General features: G+C 41.3%; 1 protein-coding gene across 3 annotated transcripts in view; it reads right to left on the reverse strand.

Annotated features, from left to right (window-relative positions):
* Positions 1-6318, reverse strand: part of ADAMTS16 (ADAM metallopeptidase with thrombospondin type 1 motif 16) — a 91775-nt gene extending 85457 nt beyond the window's left edge. The window contains exons 1-4 of one of the 3 annotated variants that reach the window (XM_019653052.1): positions 6266-6318; positions 5694-5973; positions 2929-3128; positions 1395-1478 (exon numbers count right to left, since the gene is read on the reverse strand). In XM_019653052.1, the coding sequence (XP_019508597.1) occupies positions 1395-1478; positions 2929-3128; positions 5694-5967 (558 nt within the window). In that variant the 5' untranslated portion in view covers positions 5968-5973; positions 6266-6318. Of the gene's footprint in view, positions 1-1394; positions 1479-2928; positions 3129-3503; positions 3673-4966; positions 5059-5693; positions 5974-6265 lie in introns of those variants that run through there. The other 2 variants (XM_019653054.1, XM_019653055.1) reach the window with 2 other exon arrangements.
* Positions 6319-17119: the final 10801 nt, after the last annotated feature.

Consider the following 17119-nt stretch of genomic DNA (forward strand, 5'->3'; position numbering starts at 1 on the left):
AAACACTTCAAGTAGTTTAGGACAACTTGTTGAAAGCTTTCATGACTAGACTATGATGATGGAATTTTTATCCCTCAGTCACGGAACATGTTTTCTCCTTCCATGTTCATTATGTCTTTCCAGAAAGTCAAATTCGCCTGAGCTAAATGGCGAGCCTCAGCACTCGGTCACGCCTTACATTCTTCAGCTGGCGATTTCCAGGAAAACTGCATTAATTAAAGTTAACACAGGTGTACGATCAAAAGATAACCTCACTTATTCTTTGCAGCTTGGAGGAATGCCAAGGTGAACACGATTTAATACAAGGAATAATTAACCTGTCACCTGAGAAGCCCTGCTGGCTCAGCACCCCCTTCCCAGACAGACACACACTCACACAAAAGACAATGGGCTTGTATCTTCCTGACTGTTCAGCCTAGAAGTAGGCCTGCCTGTACATGCTCCCGCCCTGCCCAGGAAAAGAGCACAGCCCCGGAATATTAAAGTCTGGGGGCATCTTAGATCTTATGAATGATCTTAGATTTCATCTAACAAATGACTTGTTTTATAAATAAGATCATTATAACTGACAGGAGCCTCTGCCAAGACATTGGCAAGGGTGGGAGTGGGTGCAGGGCATCTGATGGGGGTCCCGGGCTCCCTGGCTCACGCCCCATCAAGGATGAGCTCTGGGCAAAATATAAGTGAGAGCCTCCTATGGCAGAAGCCCCGTTACTGTGCCGGGAAATGTTCAGGTGCATCTGTGCTGTGAATGGAACTGTATGTCCATGCATTTAGCCAGGGACTCTACAAGCTTTTACCAAACGCTACCAAGACCCCGCACCACTGGGCGTTTGTATCAACGAGAGAAATGTGCTCAATGTTGCAGAATCTCTATGAGAATAAAATCCTAAGACTCAAGGTATGAGGGTCAGTGGGATCAGTCTTAGGAGCTGGGAGATAAGAGAGCAAAACAATGCAATGCCACACAGCATGATTTAACTTCTATGCTATGGGGTGGTTTTATTCTTCTGGCAAAGGACAAAAAGGGCTCAGCTCCACCCAGCAAGCTAGGAGTTCACAGTGGCTGGAGACACAATTTATACTTTTTATTTACAGTGTGTTTCCCACCCATATATTAAAGACAGATCTTCTATCCCATTTCTTTATGAACTGATTAAATCAGTACTTCTTACTACCTCTGTATGAAAACCACAAAAAGTAAAATAATCATTTAAGGAACTGACACGCATGCGTTGAGTTAGACAAAAAGTATTTTAAAAGTTTTGTCCCTAAGGGAAAGAGAAGTAAAGAATTATAGAACAATTATATAAGAAAAACAAGGCATTAGTTTACATTGATTTTTCGGGGCATGGGTTGGGGTTGGAAAGCTGCTGTTTTCAAAGATGTAATACCTGTTCTTCTTCTAGAAGAATCAGACCTACAATTGCAATGTTGATGTTTCCTCCAATGGTCCCGTCTTTGAACAGAGCAGACACCTGAAAAAGACAAGCAGTCCATGTCGGTCCCCATATGGGACATTGTTTCCCGAGTCCTCAGTCGGCCTAGAATCCTGCAGCTGAAGGCAAATCCCCATGTTCTTCAGTTACGTAGTGACACTACGTTTCTTGTACTGTTAGACAGACAGGCACCGGGATCTCTACTGACCAAGACGGATTGTTGAAACCTTGTCATTCGTGCCTCGGAGTGAAAAACTGAAGTTTGGGGAGGGAAGTTCCACATTTTCTCAAACACCATCAATGTGATTACAAGGTCTCTGAGTTGATAAATGTCCTCATTAGACTAGAAGGAGGATTTTGTGCTTATGGGGATGACTACGCGCTCCTGGCGAGGGATTCCAGAAGCATAAAATAGATGCTTGGGGAGAGACCAAGAGGATACGAGAAAGAGCAGGACAAGTGGAAAGAAAATGATCAAAGAAAGAGGCAAACATGAGAGGTGATGATTCCAGATGTAGAAACAAATATTGGAGTGGCGGTTAGGTGATGAGCAATGGCAGACAGCGGCATGGGATGCACCGGAGAGCTGACCTGGCACTTGGCTGCCTCTCACGGCTTCACACTGGAGATGTAGAAACGTTAGAGAAGCTCTGCAGAGCAGAGGCGACGCTTGCACAGATCAGAGCATCCTCAGGCCTGTGGGCATGCAGTGCTAGGGGCTTTAGCGTCACTGTCCCCCTCAGTTCCCTGGGAGGTCATAAGCCATGTGGGTCGGTCTGCCCAAGGTGATGCGAGCAATAGGAAACAGGTGGCATCGTGGGAACGCGACACGCATTTAGGGGCACTCTGTTCATGGAGGTAGAACCTAAAATCTATTTTTAAAGTATTGTCATCACAACTATTTTTTAAACAGATTTTGGTGACCCAAGATTTTGTCTTCTGTTATCTAGACGTCACTTAGGCGAAACGGAGTTTAGATTTCTCATAACTCTTCCACAGCTGCCAATCTGGGACATAGACACATTTTATCTAAGATGACACTCGAAAGGGCTGTACTGTGTTTCTGTGTCTTAAATAATCTAAGGTCAACATGTGGATATTAATACTGCTAGAAATGAGTATTTCTGTAGAGCCATCTCTAATCACACATACAATGGTGATAAACAGATGTGTTGCCTATAGCATCTCAGCATCCTCTTATAGGTTTCTGATAACTGAAGACATCAGTACATCAAAGCACATTACCAGCTTACAGAGAGGGTCAAATTGTTTATCCTCCAACAGAGCCTCTGCAGTTCTAAAAATGGCTCTTTTGATTGGAGCCCAGTAAAACTGAAGGAGTTACCACAGATAAAATATTTCTATGTACTAGGTATAATTCCATACGTAAAAAGTAGGCTGTAAAGCACATACATGAACACATGCGCGCACATCCCGTAAAGTGTGACTACACACGTGGTCTCTACAAGAGGGCAGTTCATGTTCTTACCATGTTGAGTATTGTCAGTACATAGGTGGTGATGTTTTCATGGCCGTGGTTTTGCATCATCTTTTTGTCGACCACCACCAACGTCTCCACGTTCAGTTCTTCATTCCTATGGGACTTCAGAAGAGAGCGCTTGTTCCGTGGGCAAGGCTTGTACTCATCAGGCAGGATGAAGGGGTCTTCCCTGGGTGCCTTGGGCATGTCTATGGAGGGGTGTTGGGAGAGCAAATTCAAGCACATTCATCACACAAAACCAGAGGTGGAACTTGTTCTACTGAAATTGGATTTTCAAAATGAATGATCATGAATGAACCATGTAACCCTTAAAACTTTGTGATGTAAAACTTGTATTAAAGTGAAACAGGACTTTAAATGAAGTCCGTGGAGTCTGGATGTCATGGAAACCATTGCTATGTTTACCTTTGTAAAATTATGTCCTGATTTAAAACAACAAGAGAAGGTCATTTGGCTCTGAAGACATAGCATCTAAAGGCAAAATGTTCAGACTCGAAGCATAACGATTGGTGGAATGGGCTCTGAAAAAGAGTTACTGACAAAGCGATGGAACTGACACTTACAAGAAAGAGTGCTGTCTTTCACTGTTTTCTTATTTGAAGAGTTTTGATGACCTGCCAGTTTCTAAAGCTGACTCCCAGGTCTGTACACATGGCTGGTTTGTCTGCAGTGTTTCATGTGGGTTTTCCAAACTGCTCTGGACAGATGTACTTCACTGCAAAGCAGCCTTTCCTAGAAAGCACCGTGTTTACCTAATTTACTTAGGAGGCAAAATACACTCTGTACTCTTGAAGTCAGCAGTTTAAAAATGGCTTTGGCATTTATAATCAGTAAGTTAACACTATGCTAAAAACAAGTCAGTTTAGTGATGCCTCCAAACATGTGGTTAGAATTGTTGTATGTGAAAGCAGACTTTAAAATGCCCACATACTTAGCATCCCAAAACGACTTCAACTCGAATTATGGACCACGTGGCTGGAAGATGCTGCTTTGTTTGACTGGTACCCACATCTAATGCATTTGATCTCTTGTTGCTAAAATACTTCCAAATGTAAACAAACCTTTAGGGGGATAATAATTACACCAGCTAACATCTACTAAGCTTTCATCATCTGCTGTGAACACTGCTGGAATTGACACAGACGTGAACTCTGCCCTAAGAGCTGTCTATCTGAAATTCATTGTCTGTGCACCAGCCCCGGGTAGCGATGCGGCCACGGACGCACAGGGGAGGAACACAGCTGGCTCATGGCCCCTCCCTCAGAAGTTTTGGAAATGGGTTTCAGATTGGGCAGCGTGGTCCCAAGCCTTCAGTCATCATCTTCACCGCTGGAAATGCAAGAGCAGGAGGCAAGTAGACACGATGGCAGCATAGCAGCCTCCCTGGCCCCTGAGCTGGGAACAGCAGCAGAAGCCCCAGGGGTGGGAATCTCACTGGCGAGGGCTCTGACCAGCCCCTCCCAGAAAGTCACTTGCCCCTCAGTGTGGTGACTGCAGCATTGCCCCCGAACACGAGTCCCAGCTCAAAATCCCTCGGCAGCGCCTGCGGGCAGGAGCAGCACGCAGATTCATGGGCCTAAGGGGCAGGGTCACTACTGATTTTAAGCAAATCAATCTGTCTTTGTTTGCCTTTTCCACAGAGAGATGCCCAAACACACAGGAAAGTCTCTCATGTTCGGGCCCAGAGACTCTAACGGGGAAGAATCTTGGAAGTATGAGTCCCGCTGAACCGGGAGCGCGGGGAAGCCCAGGGCCTGCCTTCCCGGCTTCCCCAGACGCCTGGTCACCTCCCGTTGTTCCCGGCTCCGTCCTTCCCGCAGCCTCCTGAAAGACGGACCTGAGCCCACTAAGCCAGTAACCTGGGTTTGAGTTTTTCACGTCCATTTGAACAGAGGGCAGGAATTTAATATTTACGGGAGAATATGAGTTCAGATGACACACAGCCACTGGCAGTTTAATGGTGCGTATTCTTTCCCTGTGGACGCCCAGTGATTGTGGGTCATTCACTCCATTCCACAACGTTTACCTGCACACGCCCACCTCTGCGTTAGGGTCCCGGGTGTAGCAGCCCAGGAGACCAAAGAGAAGAGAAAGGTGGAGCTGCGCAAAGACGGGTTCCTGAGGAAGGGTTAAAGGATGATGCTTGCGCGGAAAGCTGAAGAAAATGAGGGACATTCCAGAAAACACAGAACTCCTATTCCTGAGTTTGTGAGAGGTTCTTACGTAAAATGTAAACAACATATCACCTCCTAAATGTTTATGACAAAAAAAAGACCTCGATAAAGCCGTGGTGATACATTGTGGGTAAATTACATCATGCCTAGCTTGTCGTTTGATGTGGTCAGTCAAGTGTATAAATATGAATAAATTACCTCAGCAGGAAAACTATGTGGGCTCTAATCAACCTAGACCTCAAAAATATAGAGTTACTGGGTACAGATGCCAGGGTTCTCCCGAAGACATTCTTTATCCTCAGCTGTGTGTCATTTAATCTGCCCAGGGAACAGCTCTTAAAACAAAACAAAACAAAGCAGAAACATTTCCCATTATCTATCCGCCTCCCATGGAGAGACGTTTTATACTGAACAAACAGATAATGGGCTCTCTTTGGCATCATCCCTTTCAGTTTAGCAAGTACAGCCAGTAAGTATCACTTCAGGGGCAGACACACTTTGAAGGGAACTCCGGGTGTTCCACTGGCTTATGGAAACGTCAGAATGGTGAAATGCACGAAGAGAATCGCCCTTACATACATTTCTTGCGTCTTCCACAGAAGTGCTGCTTTTGCGGGGGCCCGAGGTGGGGGCCACCGGGCAGGGGCTGCTTCTTCCGGGAGAGGTGGCGCTTCGCCAGCTGCCGCTGCCTCGGGACCATCTTCACCCGGAGCCCCTTCTGGGCCCGCGGCTCCGCCGACCGCTTGTACAGGATGTGGGAGGCAGGCCCGGCCCCAGCAGAGGCGTTGAGCCGCCCCGCTAGGTGTGCGGGGAGCGGCTTCAGGAAGTAATCTGCTTCTGGAGTCCGGATCATGCCCGCCTGGAGAAGCAGGAAGGCAGCACAGTTACGTTTCCAACAAGAGAAGGTCATCTGGCTCTTAGAGACCTGGCCAGCTCTCCAAGCATTACTTTTTTATTTATTTTATTTTTTTTTCTATTTTTATTTTCTAAAGATTCTTATTAAAAATATAGTTAGTGTACAATGTTATATTAGTTTCAGGCGTACACAAGAGTTACTCAACATGTATACACCGAAAGACGTGATTTTTTATTGTTCGTTTACAAGCATGCTGAGCCCTCCCGTGAGGGCACGGGTTCCAGGGGTCGCACACCTGGCTGAGATTCGCGAGTGGGAAAGGCCTGCTTCTGTGCTCTTTCTATCCACACCGTTTCAGAACAGTGCGTGGGGCTGTTCCACGACTTGACTCCAGCAAGAGAGAGAGAACACAATATACTAACGTCGGTTAATTTAAACCCAATAACAGACAAAGCACACACATGCAAGCCTAGGTATTAGTACCGCTGTGTGTGTGTGTGTGGAGGGGTTCCCAAGCAAAAAGATGAAACTGCAGACCTAACAGAGAAATTTGCAAAACTCTTTAAACTTGAGTATAATGTATATACTTTTTATAAAAGTATAATGTAACAAAATTAATCCAGAAGAATAAAATAATTTCTTAGGGAATCAGGGAGATCTTTGTAAGCAAAATATTAAGGAAAGAGCAAAGAACTGACGTTATGAAAACACTAGATCCCTTTCCATCGCCATGTATTTGATCCCCTTTACCCTCATCTACCAGCCCCTCTGGGTGCTGAGCACACAATGTGATATACGGATGATATGCTACAGAATTGTACACCTGAAATCTATGTAACTTTGCTAACAATTGTCACCCCAATAAACCTTAATTAAAAAAACAAAACAAAACTAGGAATGTCTGTACCGTATAACAAACAAGTAATGTAGCATAAAAACACTAAAAACGTCTTAAAGAAAATAAAATTGAGAGACTACTTTGTGCCTTTTAGAATGATAAATACTTTTAAAACAACTTGTGAAGAACATGGGAACAAACAGGCCCTGTGACACTCTGTAAAAAACAAATGGGACAGGCCCAGCAGGCGGGCCCCATAGCTATCGACACTGAAAATGTACAACTCAATTCTAAGAATTTAGCTTTCAGAATTCCTCTAAATATATAAATATGTACGAGTGTGTGTTGCAGCATTGGTTTGCAGTAGCACAAAAGCACAGACAAAACAAAAAAGAATAGTAAAAACAAGAAATAACTTAAATGTTCACCAATTAGTTCAGGATAATTTTTTTTAAAGTACAGATATATATATATATATATATATATATATATATATATATATATATATATATATATATAGTTGAAGCATATATACAATTAAAAAAGATAATTATATATTGATGATAATGATAATCAAACATTTTTTTCTTGAGTTCCTGAGACTGTGGCCAATATATTCTATATAATGCCTTATTTATCACAGCAATTCTATGATGTGGCATAATTATTATCCTCCTCTTGTGCATGATTAATATTTTCACAGTCACCTGGCTAGGACATACAGTGTAAGGATTTAAACAAAAGCAGGATAAGTTCAGAACCTGTAAGTTTACGGTTTACACTGTAGGGTTTCCAATAGGTGTTAAATGTTTTAAAAGTATAGAATAAAGTATACAGTGTGGTCCCAATTGTGCTCATTTTAAAAAGCACGCGTCTGCACTTAGGGACTTTTCCTGGGAAGCCGCATGAGAACTTGGGGGTGGTGGTTATCTCAGGGAGAGGAAGTTGAGTAGGAGGGGTCCCAGAGGGGAATTCCACTTGCATTTTTATATCTTTCTGTACTGCTCAAGTTTCAAAACTGCATGCACCCTTATTAAAAAAAAATCAACGGCATTCCTGGATCATGGGATTACAGAAGAATTGCTAAAATACTTACACGTGTGATTAAACATTGCCCTCCTTTCAGAATACAATGGATTACTCCTAAAGAAATGTCAAGTTAACATGTAGAATTCTCCGGTACTGAACACGCAGAATGACAATTGTGCTGATGTTTATACAGTTATTTTGACAGTTTAGTACACTGAGCTAGGCACTTACTGGGGGCTCTGAGATGCTGGTGCCCAGGTGCCTGTTCCAAACATGCCTCTGGTTTCAGAGCCCCAGTCTGGTTCTCACTGGGGATGGGGCTTAGGGCCCATCATTGCCACTGAGTGACTTTCCGTGTCAGGCTGGGCCGTCTGCCTGAGCCTGAGTGGCTGTACAGGGTACAATGGCAGACACGGGGAAGTTCTTCTTAGATCTCGGGGAAGGGCCAAATATTAGGTTGTCGGAAAAGTCATGACACAGATTTGCAACGAAAAACAGAAAAAAATTACGTCATGACTTTTCTGATAACCCAACACAAGTCTTGAACAGAAGGCTAGGGGGTGGGAGGTGTAAAAGAAGGGGAGACCAGACTTATCCTACATTCAGGGATTAAGCCCTGGCCCTAGAGTTCCTGCTGGTAGAGAAGAGATAAAATGGTAACTTATTAATGAAGTCACCAGCTCCCTAGGGGGCAGACCCCCCGGGGCCCAAACGCCACCTCAGAGTGGAGTGAAATACTTGGGATGCACGCTCTGGATCGCGGCAGAATAGGCAGCCTCTCACACCCGCTCCACACGAGTGGCCTGGGAATCTTTCTCACTGTCTAGAACTCTACCAACTAAACTAGGATGTGACACTTCATTGTCTGCAGTTCTATCAAGGAACAGCCAAGTGGAATTAAATAATAGCTAAAGCCAGTTGGGTTTCATCGTTTTTGCTTAAGGATGAAACTAACCCAGGAGTGGCACAATCCATCAGCAGTACGGTCAACCTTGTGTAATAGCATAAAGCAAAGAGATTTTCCACACTATTGAAGGTAGTTTAAGTATTAAACAACAAAAAAATCATTTTTGCTTAAAAAAAACCAAAAATCTTTTCTGCTATGCAAACAATTCCTTGCTTAGAATCCTACCAGCAACCCTTGGTTCTCTAGAGTAGATGTTATTCAGCAACTCTCGTGCTAGCCCATGAGATGGGCCAGGTGAGGCAGACACCCAGCACTTACCATCCAAATCTGTACTATCATCTGTGTGACCTTGAAGTGTTGACTCAGCCTCTCGGTGCCGCTTTGTCATCTAGGCTGTGACTAGAAGGCTGGCTACTTGCCAAGAGTTTGTAGGACTTAATAATATATTTTAAACACATGACCTATAGCAAATGTGCAAAGGAGATATGCTGAACTGAAGAAACAATGAGTGTAAAATATCATACCTCACCCTGGTAATTCCAAGGACTTGGGGGGATTTTTCACTGTACAGTATGAGATCCCCCTGAACCCAATTGTTGGAGTGGCCCCCCCCACCACAACTGCCCCAAACACATCTTTGCTTCTGGCCTGCTGCCTTACTTCCTACACTCTTTCTGGCTTCCTCACCTACAACACTTATGTTCTACAACAGCTGTTCCAGACTCAAAATCATTCCTGCTTATCTCCAGGTTCAAGGCTACATTCTGGGTGGCCGAGGCTGAGAGGACCAGATCCTCAGGCAAGAGTGACTAGCAGCAGCTGGTGAATTTTCATTAGCAGAGTAGTCAGTCATTGTACTTGTTTCCTTTATAATTTAGCATGAGTTACAGTATTCTACACAGGGTGCCAAGATATGCACACACATTTTAGGAAACGAAAACTGTATTAAAATTGTAATAATATATACTGATAACAAAAGGTGAATACAAGTTACGTTTGACTTCTGTAATTACAAGAGGTCCTCAAAGTGATTACCATCAGCATCCAGACACTCCTGATTACGGCGAACTACTGCGTGAGCAATGCTGACCCAAGTGTCTACTTGCATACATTTCTTTTGGCACTCTGGGTATATTTAAGCCATCCCCAATTTCATTAACTACATAGAACATAATAACTGGTAAGACATATTTGGGTATTCTTTGACGATCAATAGAACATGAAAAATACAAAAAAGTCACTCTATTATCTTGCTGCATTAGTCTGCAAGTTTATTTAAAAGATTAGGCTAATCATGAAAGATTAATGTTTTCTTCTTATCAAAGTTTCTCTTTGCTGAATCAAGGATATTTGTTTGGAAACTCATAAAATGCCTAGTGTACAGCTGCCACAGTAACCACTGGGATGTCAGCTGGTGGATTATTAACCAGGCTTCAGAAAAGCAAATATCCTTCAGGCTTTGCAAGGCGCTCTCCCGGGGCCTGCATCTCTCAAGGCCAATTCTGTAAATCATTTGACACCGGGAAGCCCACCAAACACTCATGTAGCATTTACAAGGAAGGAAAGAATGTGCACCATGTTAGTGCTGAGAAAATGCTGTTTCTCGAGCAATGTGAGTAAAAGAAAATGTTGAATCTCGAAAGCAGGATGTTTACTGTATTATATGTGTTGTTATTCACAAATAAAAGTTGGTAGGTTTCTATTAATGAATATGTATTTATAGAAGCTGTCCATAAAAGTTGAATGAATCAAAAAATAAATGGGAATTAGGAAGAAATGGATAAATGTCCAGGCACTGAGCCTGTTTCTCCTGCAGTGTTAAGAGATCCCCACTGAGATGGTACCAAGCTGGTCTCAGATGACACCGTGAGCTCTTTGCAAGACAGCTGGCCATCACTCAACACAGTGAAGACACGAGCAGGCTCATGAAGAGAAAGAGGCATTTATGTTCCCTTTTCATTTCATTTTTCACTCTCCTCTTTTGTCTTTCCTCCAAAAGTGTGATTTGTTTTGGGAATAGTCCACTCATTCTAGCTTTCTTAGTGATGTCTCAAATACAAGGCAGTTTCAAACATTCACAAAAGTTTTATAATCTGCTTGTTTCCTTATAACCTTCAAGGTCAAACGTGAACCTGGTCCAAGGCCGGTGCATCACTCGACAAGCGTCCGAGACCTCAGTAAGCCTGGCTGCATGTTGATTTGTGATGCTTCGAAATTCAAAATTCAGCCAAAACCTTCTAAGAAGCAAAACAACCCCAAGGGTCCTCTCTTTGTCCAGGAGGTTTTGCATCGGATCCCTGTTCCCCCATCCCTGGCTCAGGGACAGGGCTTCCTCCACCCTCTCGCCCTCAAGGACAATTGGGGTGGTGTGCTGATCACAGGGATCACCCCTCACCCCAAAACCAACACCCGTCAAGGCTTCAGAATCCAGTCATTTGCTCAGCTCTAAACTTGGTCCCTGGCCACGTTCTATTGCTCATCTACAGTTTCAAAAGGCTTCCATTTTGACACTTGACACTTGGATAAGGTTTCTGGGTTAAGTGCCATGAATTGTGTAGTTATGGTGTCATTCAAATCATTAAATTCCACCAAAGAGGACTTAGCCTAGGTTTATCGCAAACCCCAGTTCCTGCCACAGGGCTATCAGGTCACATCGGCCACATCTGAACACTTGATGGCACCTGGGAGGGAGGGAGGCAAAGGCCGGTGGGGCTGGAGGCAAGAGCAGGAAGACTGGGAAGAGCCGGCTGGGGGTCCCATGGAGACTTGGCACAGAGGGTGTGTCTGCCCAGGAGGGGGCTTCTTCTGGGCCTTTCCCGTTTGCATGACTCAAACAAACTCACCCTCTGTGTTGAATTCTACCGGGAGCTTGTGACCTGTCCAAATTGGGTCAGTGTAACAACTAGCAGAGAAGAATAAGTGTGACTTGGGGAAGTGCCAGTATCTCCCCCCGGCCCATACACACCATCACAGGAGGACGCCACGCACTAAGTGTAGCCAATGTGTTACTGATCTGGCTTTGGGGACATTTTACGGCGGGAGGAAGCAGATGTGCAATTTGAGAGTACAATTAAGTGATGCATAGAGTTTATCCCTGGCTACTATAAATGATTACTGACAGTGAATTCATTCACAACTATTCTGGAATCTTCATATTTCGTGTCTGCTGTTAGAAGCAGTGGTTCTTCTTCTCAAAATGTCATTTGTTCTCAAAATGTCATAGCTTAGCATTATAATCTCAAGGTCCATCCATTTTGTCGCAAATGGCACTATTTTATATTTTCTTATGGCAGAGTTGTATTTCATTATGTATATATACCACATCTTCTTTATCCAATTGTCTATCGAAGGACACTTTGGTGGTTTCCATGTTTTATGCTAAGCGAAATAAGTCACACAGAAAAAGTCGAAAACCATATGATTTTACTGATATGTGGGATATAAAGATGAAAGCAACAAAGAAACAAGACAAACAAATAAAGACACACAAACTCATAGACACAGACAATAGTTTAGTGGTTACCAGAGGGTAAGCAGGGATGAGAGTGGTAGAAGAGGGTAAAGGGGGTCAAATATATGGTGATGGAAAGAGAACTGACTCTGGGTGGTGAGCACACAATGTGATATATAGATGATGGATTACAGAACTGCACACCTGAAACCTATGTAACTTTACTAACCATTGTCATGCTAGTAATTTTAATTGAAAAATAATGTCATAACTGAAGCTTCAAGGATGCAACACCTTGGATGTCTACCTTTTATAGCACTTCTCCTTAAAATCTGAAGAGCTCTCATATTTTTGTTTGTTATACTAATTTAGTTTACTTGAACTTTAAATCATCAGTATCTCTTGCCTTACTCATGACCTTATCCTAATATTGACATAACTTGCAAATGGAGCTTAGATAAAAATGATATTTGTGACTGACTCCCAGCAGCATGCTTGACTGAAGAATGAACCTCCGTAGCAGGTAAATGCTTCTCACCCACACTGTCATTTACTCAGCATTGCAGGGTCCAGGAGCACTACTCTCCTTGCCCGTCACTAGTTCCTCTTCAGGGAGGGAATGGCTTATCTGGGAGTTTGAAATCAAAACTGGACAGGCACAGTACAGCCCTTTCCTCTCAGGGACAGCCTCCCCAGAGGAAGCTCCTATACTCAATGGATCTTGATTGTAGGATAAGCTTAGCTTCCAGGTGGGCAACACAGGTAAGCAGCTGCCCCAGGTGGGTTTCTGCCAGGGATGTAGCACCTCCTGCAACTCGGTGTGTAGGTCTAATCTGAGGGCCAGTTTCAGGAAAGCCACTTGCATGCACAATAGTCCACTTTCTCCAAACATAATTTTATTGGTAATGAAAAATGGATGCATAGGTCTACCATCTGAGTTACCCTTTTTGTTCACAGTTTATAATTTATTCAGAATACAGGAGAAATGGAAAAGGAAAAGAGAAAACAAAAGGTAAGCAAAAAGGGAGCTATGTATTGGGACACCTTGGAACCCAACATACTTTACTGGCTCTCAGATGGCTTATTAATTAACAGAACAGTATGTATAATACACACACACAGTATATAAAAAATATGGTGAATGTTTAAATTAATATATATATATATATATATATATATATATGTATATATGTAAAACAGTAAAAGACACATTGCCATTAATTGCCCTCAAAATACTCTCCCTCGCTTCAGACACACTTATCTCCTTGTTCTTGCCATTTTCTGAAGCAGTTCAGGAAGTCCTCTTTCGTGAGCATCTTTACTTCATCCTCCATCATGACAACGCTGCGTGTCATACATCGCTTCTGGCATACGGCAATTTCTGTCAAATAAAAACACTACGGTGTGTCCTCATCCACCTTATTCACTGGATCTGGCACCGTATGACTTCTGGCTCTTCCCCAAAGTCAAAATGACCATGAAAGGTAAATGTTTTGAATCAATTCAGGATATTAAGGCAGCCACGACAGCACAACTAAAGACACTCATGAAAGAGGACTTCCAGAACTGCTTCAGGAAGTGGCAAGAATGATGGGATAAGTGTATTCAAAGTGAAGTGGAGTATTTTGAGGGGGGTTAATGGCAATGTGTCTTAAACTGTACTATTTCTTTTAAATTTAAACATTTACCATATTTTCCAATCACACCATATATACGAGTGTGAGTGTGTGTGTGTGTGTGTGTGTGTGTGTGTGTGTGTGTGTAGAGAGAGTCACTTTTTCTTGGGTACCATCTATGTCGCAGGTAACACACTAGGTGATTTGCTCTATTTCTTACTCCTAATAACAGACATATGAAGTGAAAATTAACATTCCCATTTAAAAGAAAGGAACATTAAATGCAGAAATTGGTCCAGCTATGCAGAGCTAGCTAAGTGGAGTAGCTAAGGTCTGAATGACTTCAATATATATGCCTTTACCAGCACCCCATGTTGCCTCTCTATTGTTATCATTGTTATTCTCCTGTGGTCATGCATCACTGAAGAATAATGCCAATGATGGTGGTAGTTGAGAGCAAACTTGAATTAGTTGTAGATGTGTACTGCAAACTCTAGGGCAACCACTAAAAAAAGTTAAAAAAGTATAATTGATATGCTAAAAAAGGACAAAATATAGAATTATCTAAAATGTTCAATTAAAAGCACACATGGCAGAAAAAGACAGGAAGGCAAAAATAGGAACAAAGAACAAAGTTAACAAATACTAAACAGTAATATGGTAGATACTAATTGAGCTACATCAATAATCACTTTGGGTGTCAGTGGTTTAAATGCACCAATTAAAAAACAGAGACTATTAGACTAGATCAAAAAACAAGACCCAACTATATGTTGTCTACAAGAAACTCACTTTAAATATAAAGACACATATACAGGTATATTAAAAGTAAATGGATGGAAAAATATACCATAGTAACTCTAATCAAAAGAAAAGAAGAGTAGCTATTTTAATTTCAGACAGAGCAGCCTCAAAGTAAGGAAAGTTATCAGGGATAAATAAAGACAGTGCATAATGATAAAGGGGGTAACCCTCCAAGAAGATATAAAAATATTAACATGTATCCGCCTTACAACAGAGCATCAAACTAGTGTCACAAAAACTGATATACCTGCAAGGAGAAATAAATGAATCCAATGTCACAGTTGAAGACTTCAATACTCCTCTCTCAGAAATGGACATATGCAGAAGGCAGAAAAATCAGTGAGGACACAGCTGAACTTAACCATACCATCCATCAACTGGATATAATTGACATCTATAGACTACTTCATTTAACAACAGCAAAACAGACATTTTTCTCATGCTTATATGGAACATTCACCAAGATATCCCACCTTCTGGTCCATAAAACACACCTCAACTACTTTAAAAGAATAGAAATCATACAGAATCCGCTCTCGCACCACAATAAAATTAAACTAGAAATCAACAAAAAGATAACTGGAAAATCCATGACTATGTGGAGATTGAACAACACACTTGAAAATAACACATGGCTCAAAGGAGAAATCTCAAGAGAAATTAAAAAAATGTTTTGAACAAAATTAAAACAAAAACACAACTTATCAATATTTGTGGAATGCAATAAAAACAGCACTTAGAGAGGAATTTATAGTATTGAACGCATATATTAGAGAAAAAGAATGATCAAAAATCAATAATCTAAGTCCCCAACTTCGGAAACTAGAAAAATCAAATCAAATTAAATTCAAGTAAGCAGAAGAAAAGAGTAAAAGTTAGCATAGAAATCAATGAAATTGCAAACAGGAAATCAAAATAGAAAATCAAAGAAACCAAAAGCTGGTTCTTTAAGAAATGGTGGGATGTACTCGTGCTGCACTTAGAGGTATTTGAAGTCCTGCATGCTGTCCTTAGCAAAAATAAAGACAATTTAAAAATCTAAACATTAACTCAAAACATTTTTTAAAAATGCAATGAATGATCTACCTAGAAACCAGAAAGGAAGTGTTAAAAATAAATTCAGAATAAATGAATCAGTAAATAGTAAAACAATGTGATTATTAAACCAAAGTAGTCTAGCAAATCCAAGATCTGTTTTTTTAGACCAAAATGGGCACAGCTCATGAAAATGCAAAAAGTAAAGAACACAGATAACATAATGGGACATGGCAAATGTTTATAATGGGAAATCAAACTTCTCTTGGAGATTAAACATTGTTGCCCTATGCATTCTTACTTTTCATATGAATTTGTTGTTCTAGTTTTTGTGCTTTTAAAATTTATGGCATCTTTCAGGCCAATTTATTGCAAGGATTTAAGCTTCTGTTACAGGAAACTTTCTAGAAATGTGCTGTGTAATGTAGGGTTAGTTAATTTTAATTAAAATGGAAGAAAATTAAATTTTCTGTCCTCCAATTGTGTACCAGTCATGATGCATGGGTATTCAAAGCAAGTTTACATAAATTAAAATCAAATAAAGTTAAAAATTTAGCCTTTCGGTTGCTCAATAGCCCCATGTGACCACTGGCTACCATATTGGACAGCACAGATATTCTATCATGGCACAGAGTTTCATTGGAGAGCACTGGTCTAGGACAACTAGTCATTAACAAATCTTTAGGAACTTAATTCTTAAGACTAGTTTGCCAGATAAATGAGAGATTGCTATAATATTTCTCTATAATAAATAGTACATACCACACAGTTAGGAACAATGATGTAATCACATCCACCAGCATATGTATAAAATTGTCCCCGCTGATTATTCAAAACATATTATCCTAGATTGATTGCTTAAATTGATTTTAGTTGACACAAAAATGTCTGAACTAAAAACAACAGAAACTTAAATTCTCAGATCCTGTGTCTATATATTCCCAAGACATAAAGAGAAATATTTAAGCAAACAGTAACCTAGCCAACACACTGGATATATTGCAGCTACCCCGTGTAACCAAAATAGCATGGACTGGAGTTGTGTAACATTTACACATTCATTTTATTCCATATGGTAGAAATCCATAGTCCTTCTCATCCAAGGAGTATGTATTAGGGTTTGCTCCTTCATTTACTCTAATTCATTAATTCAACAACTATTCATCAATTGCCTATTAAAAGCCAGACAACTTCCAGGCAACACAGATATAACAATGAACAAAACACACAAATATAGCTGCACTCTTGAAGGTTAAATTCCATCATGGTGGTGGGGTGGCAGACAGATAATAAATTTGCCTTTCATCCCTCTTCTTAAATCATGAGAAGTTAAAAGGTAATGTGTCAGTTCTTCCCAACTTGATATATAAATTCAATGCAATCCTAATAAAAATTTCAGCAAATTATTTTGTGGATATCAACAAATTGATTATAAAATTTATATGCAGAGGCAAACAACCCAGAACAGC

The sequence above is a fragment of the Hipposideros armiger genome, unplaced genomic scaffold, assembly GCF_001890085.2.
Source record: "Hipposideros armiger isolate ML-2016 unplaced genomic scaffold, ASM189008v1 scaffold_193, whole genome shotgun sequence".
Classification (NCBI taxonomy): Eukaryota; Metazoa; Chordata; class Mammalia; order Chiroptera; family Hipposideridae; genus Hipposideros; species Hipposideros armiger.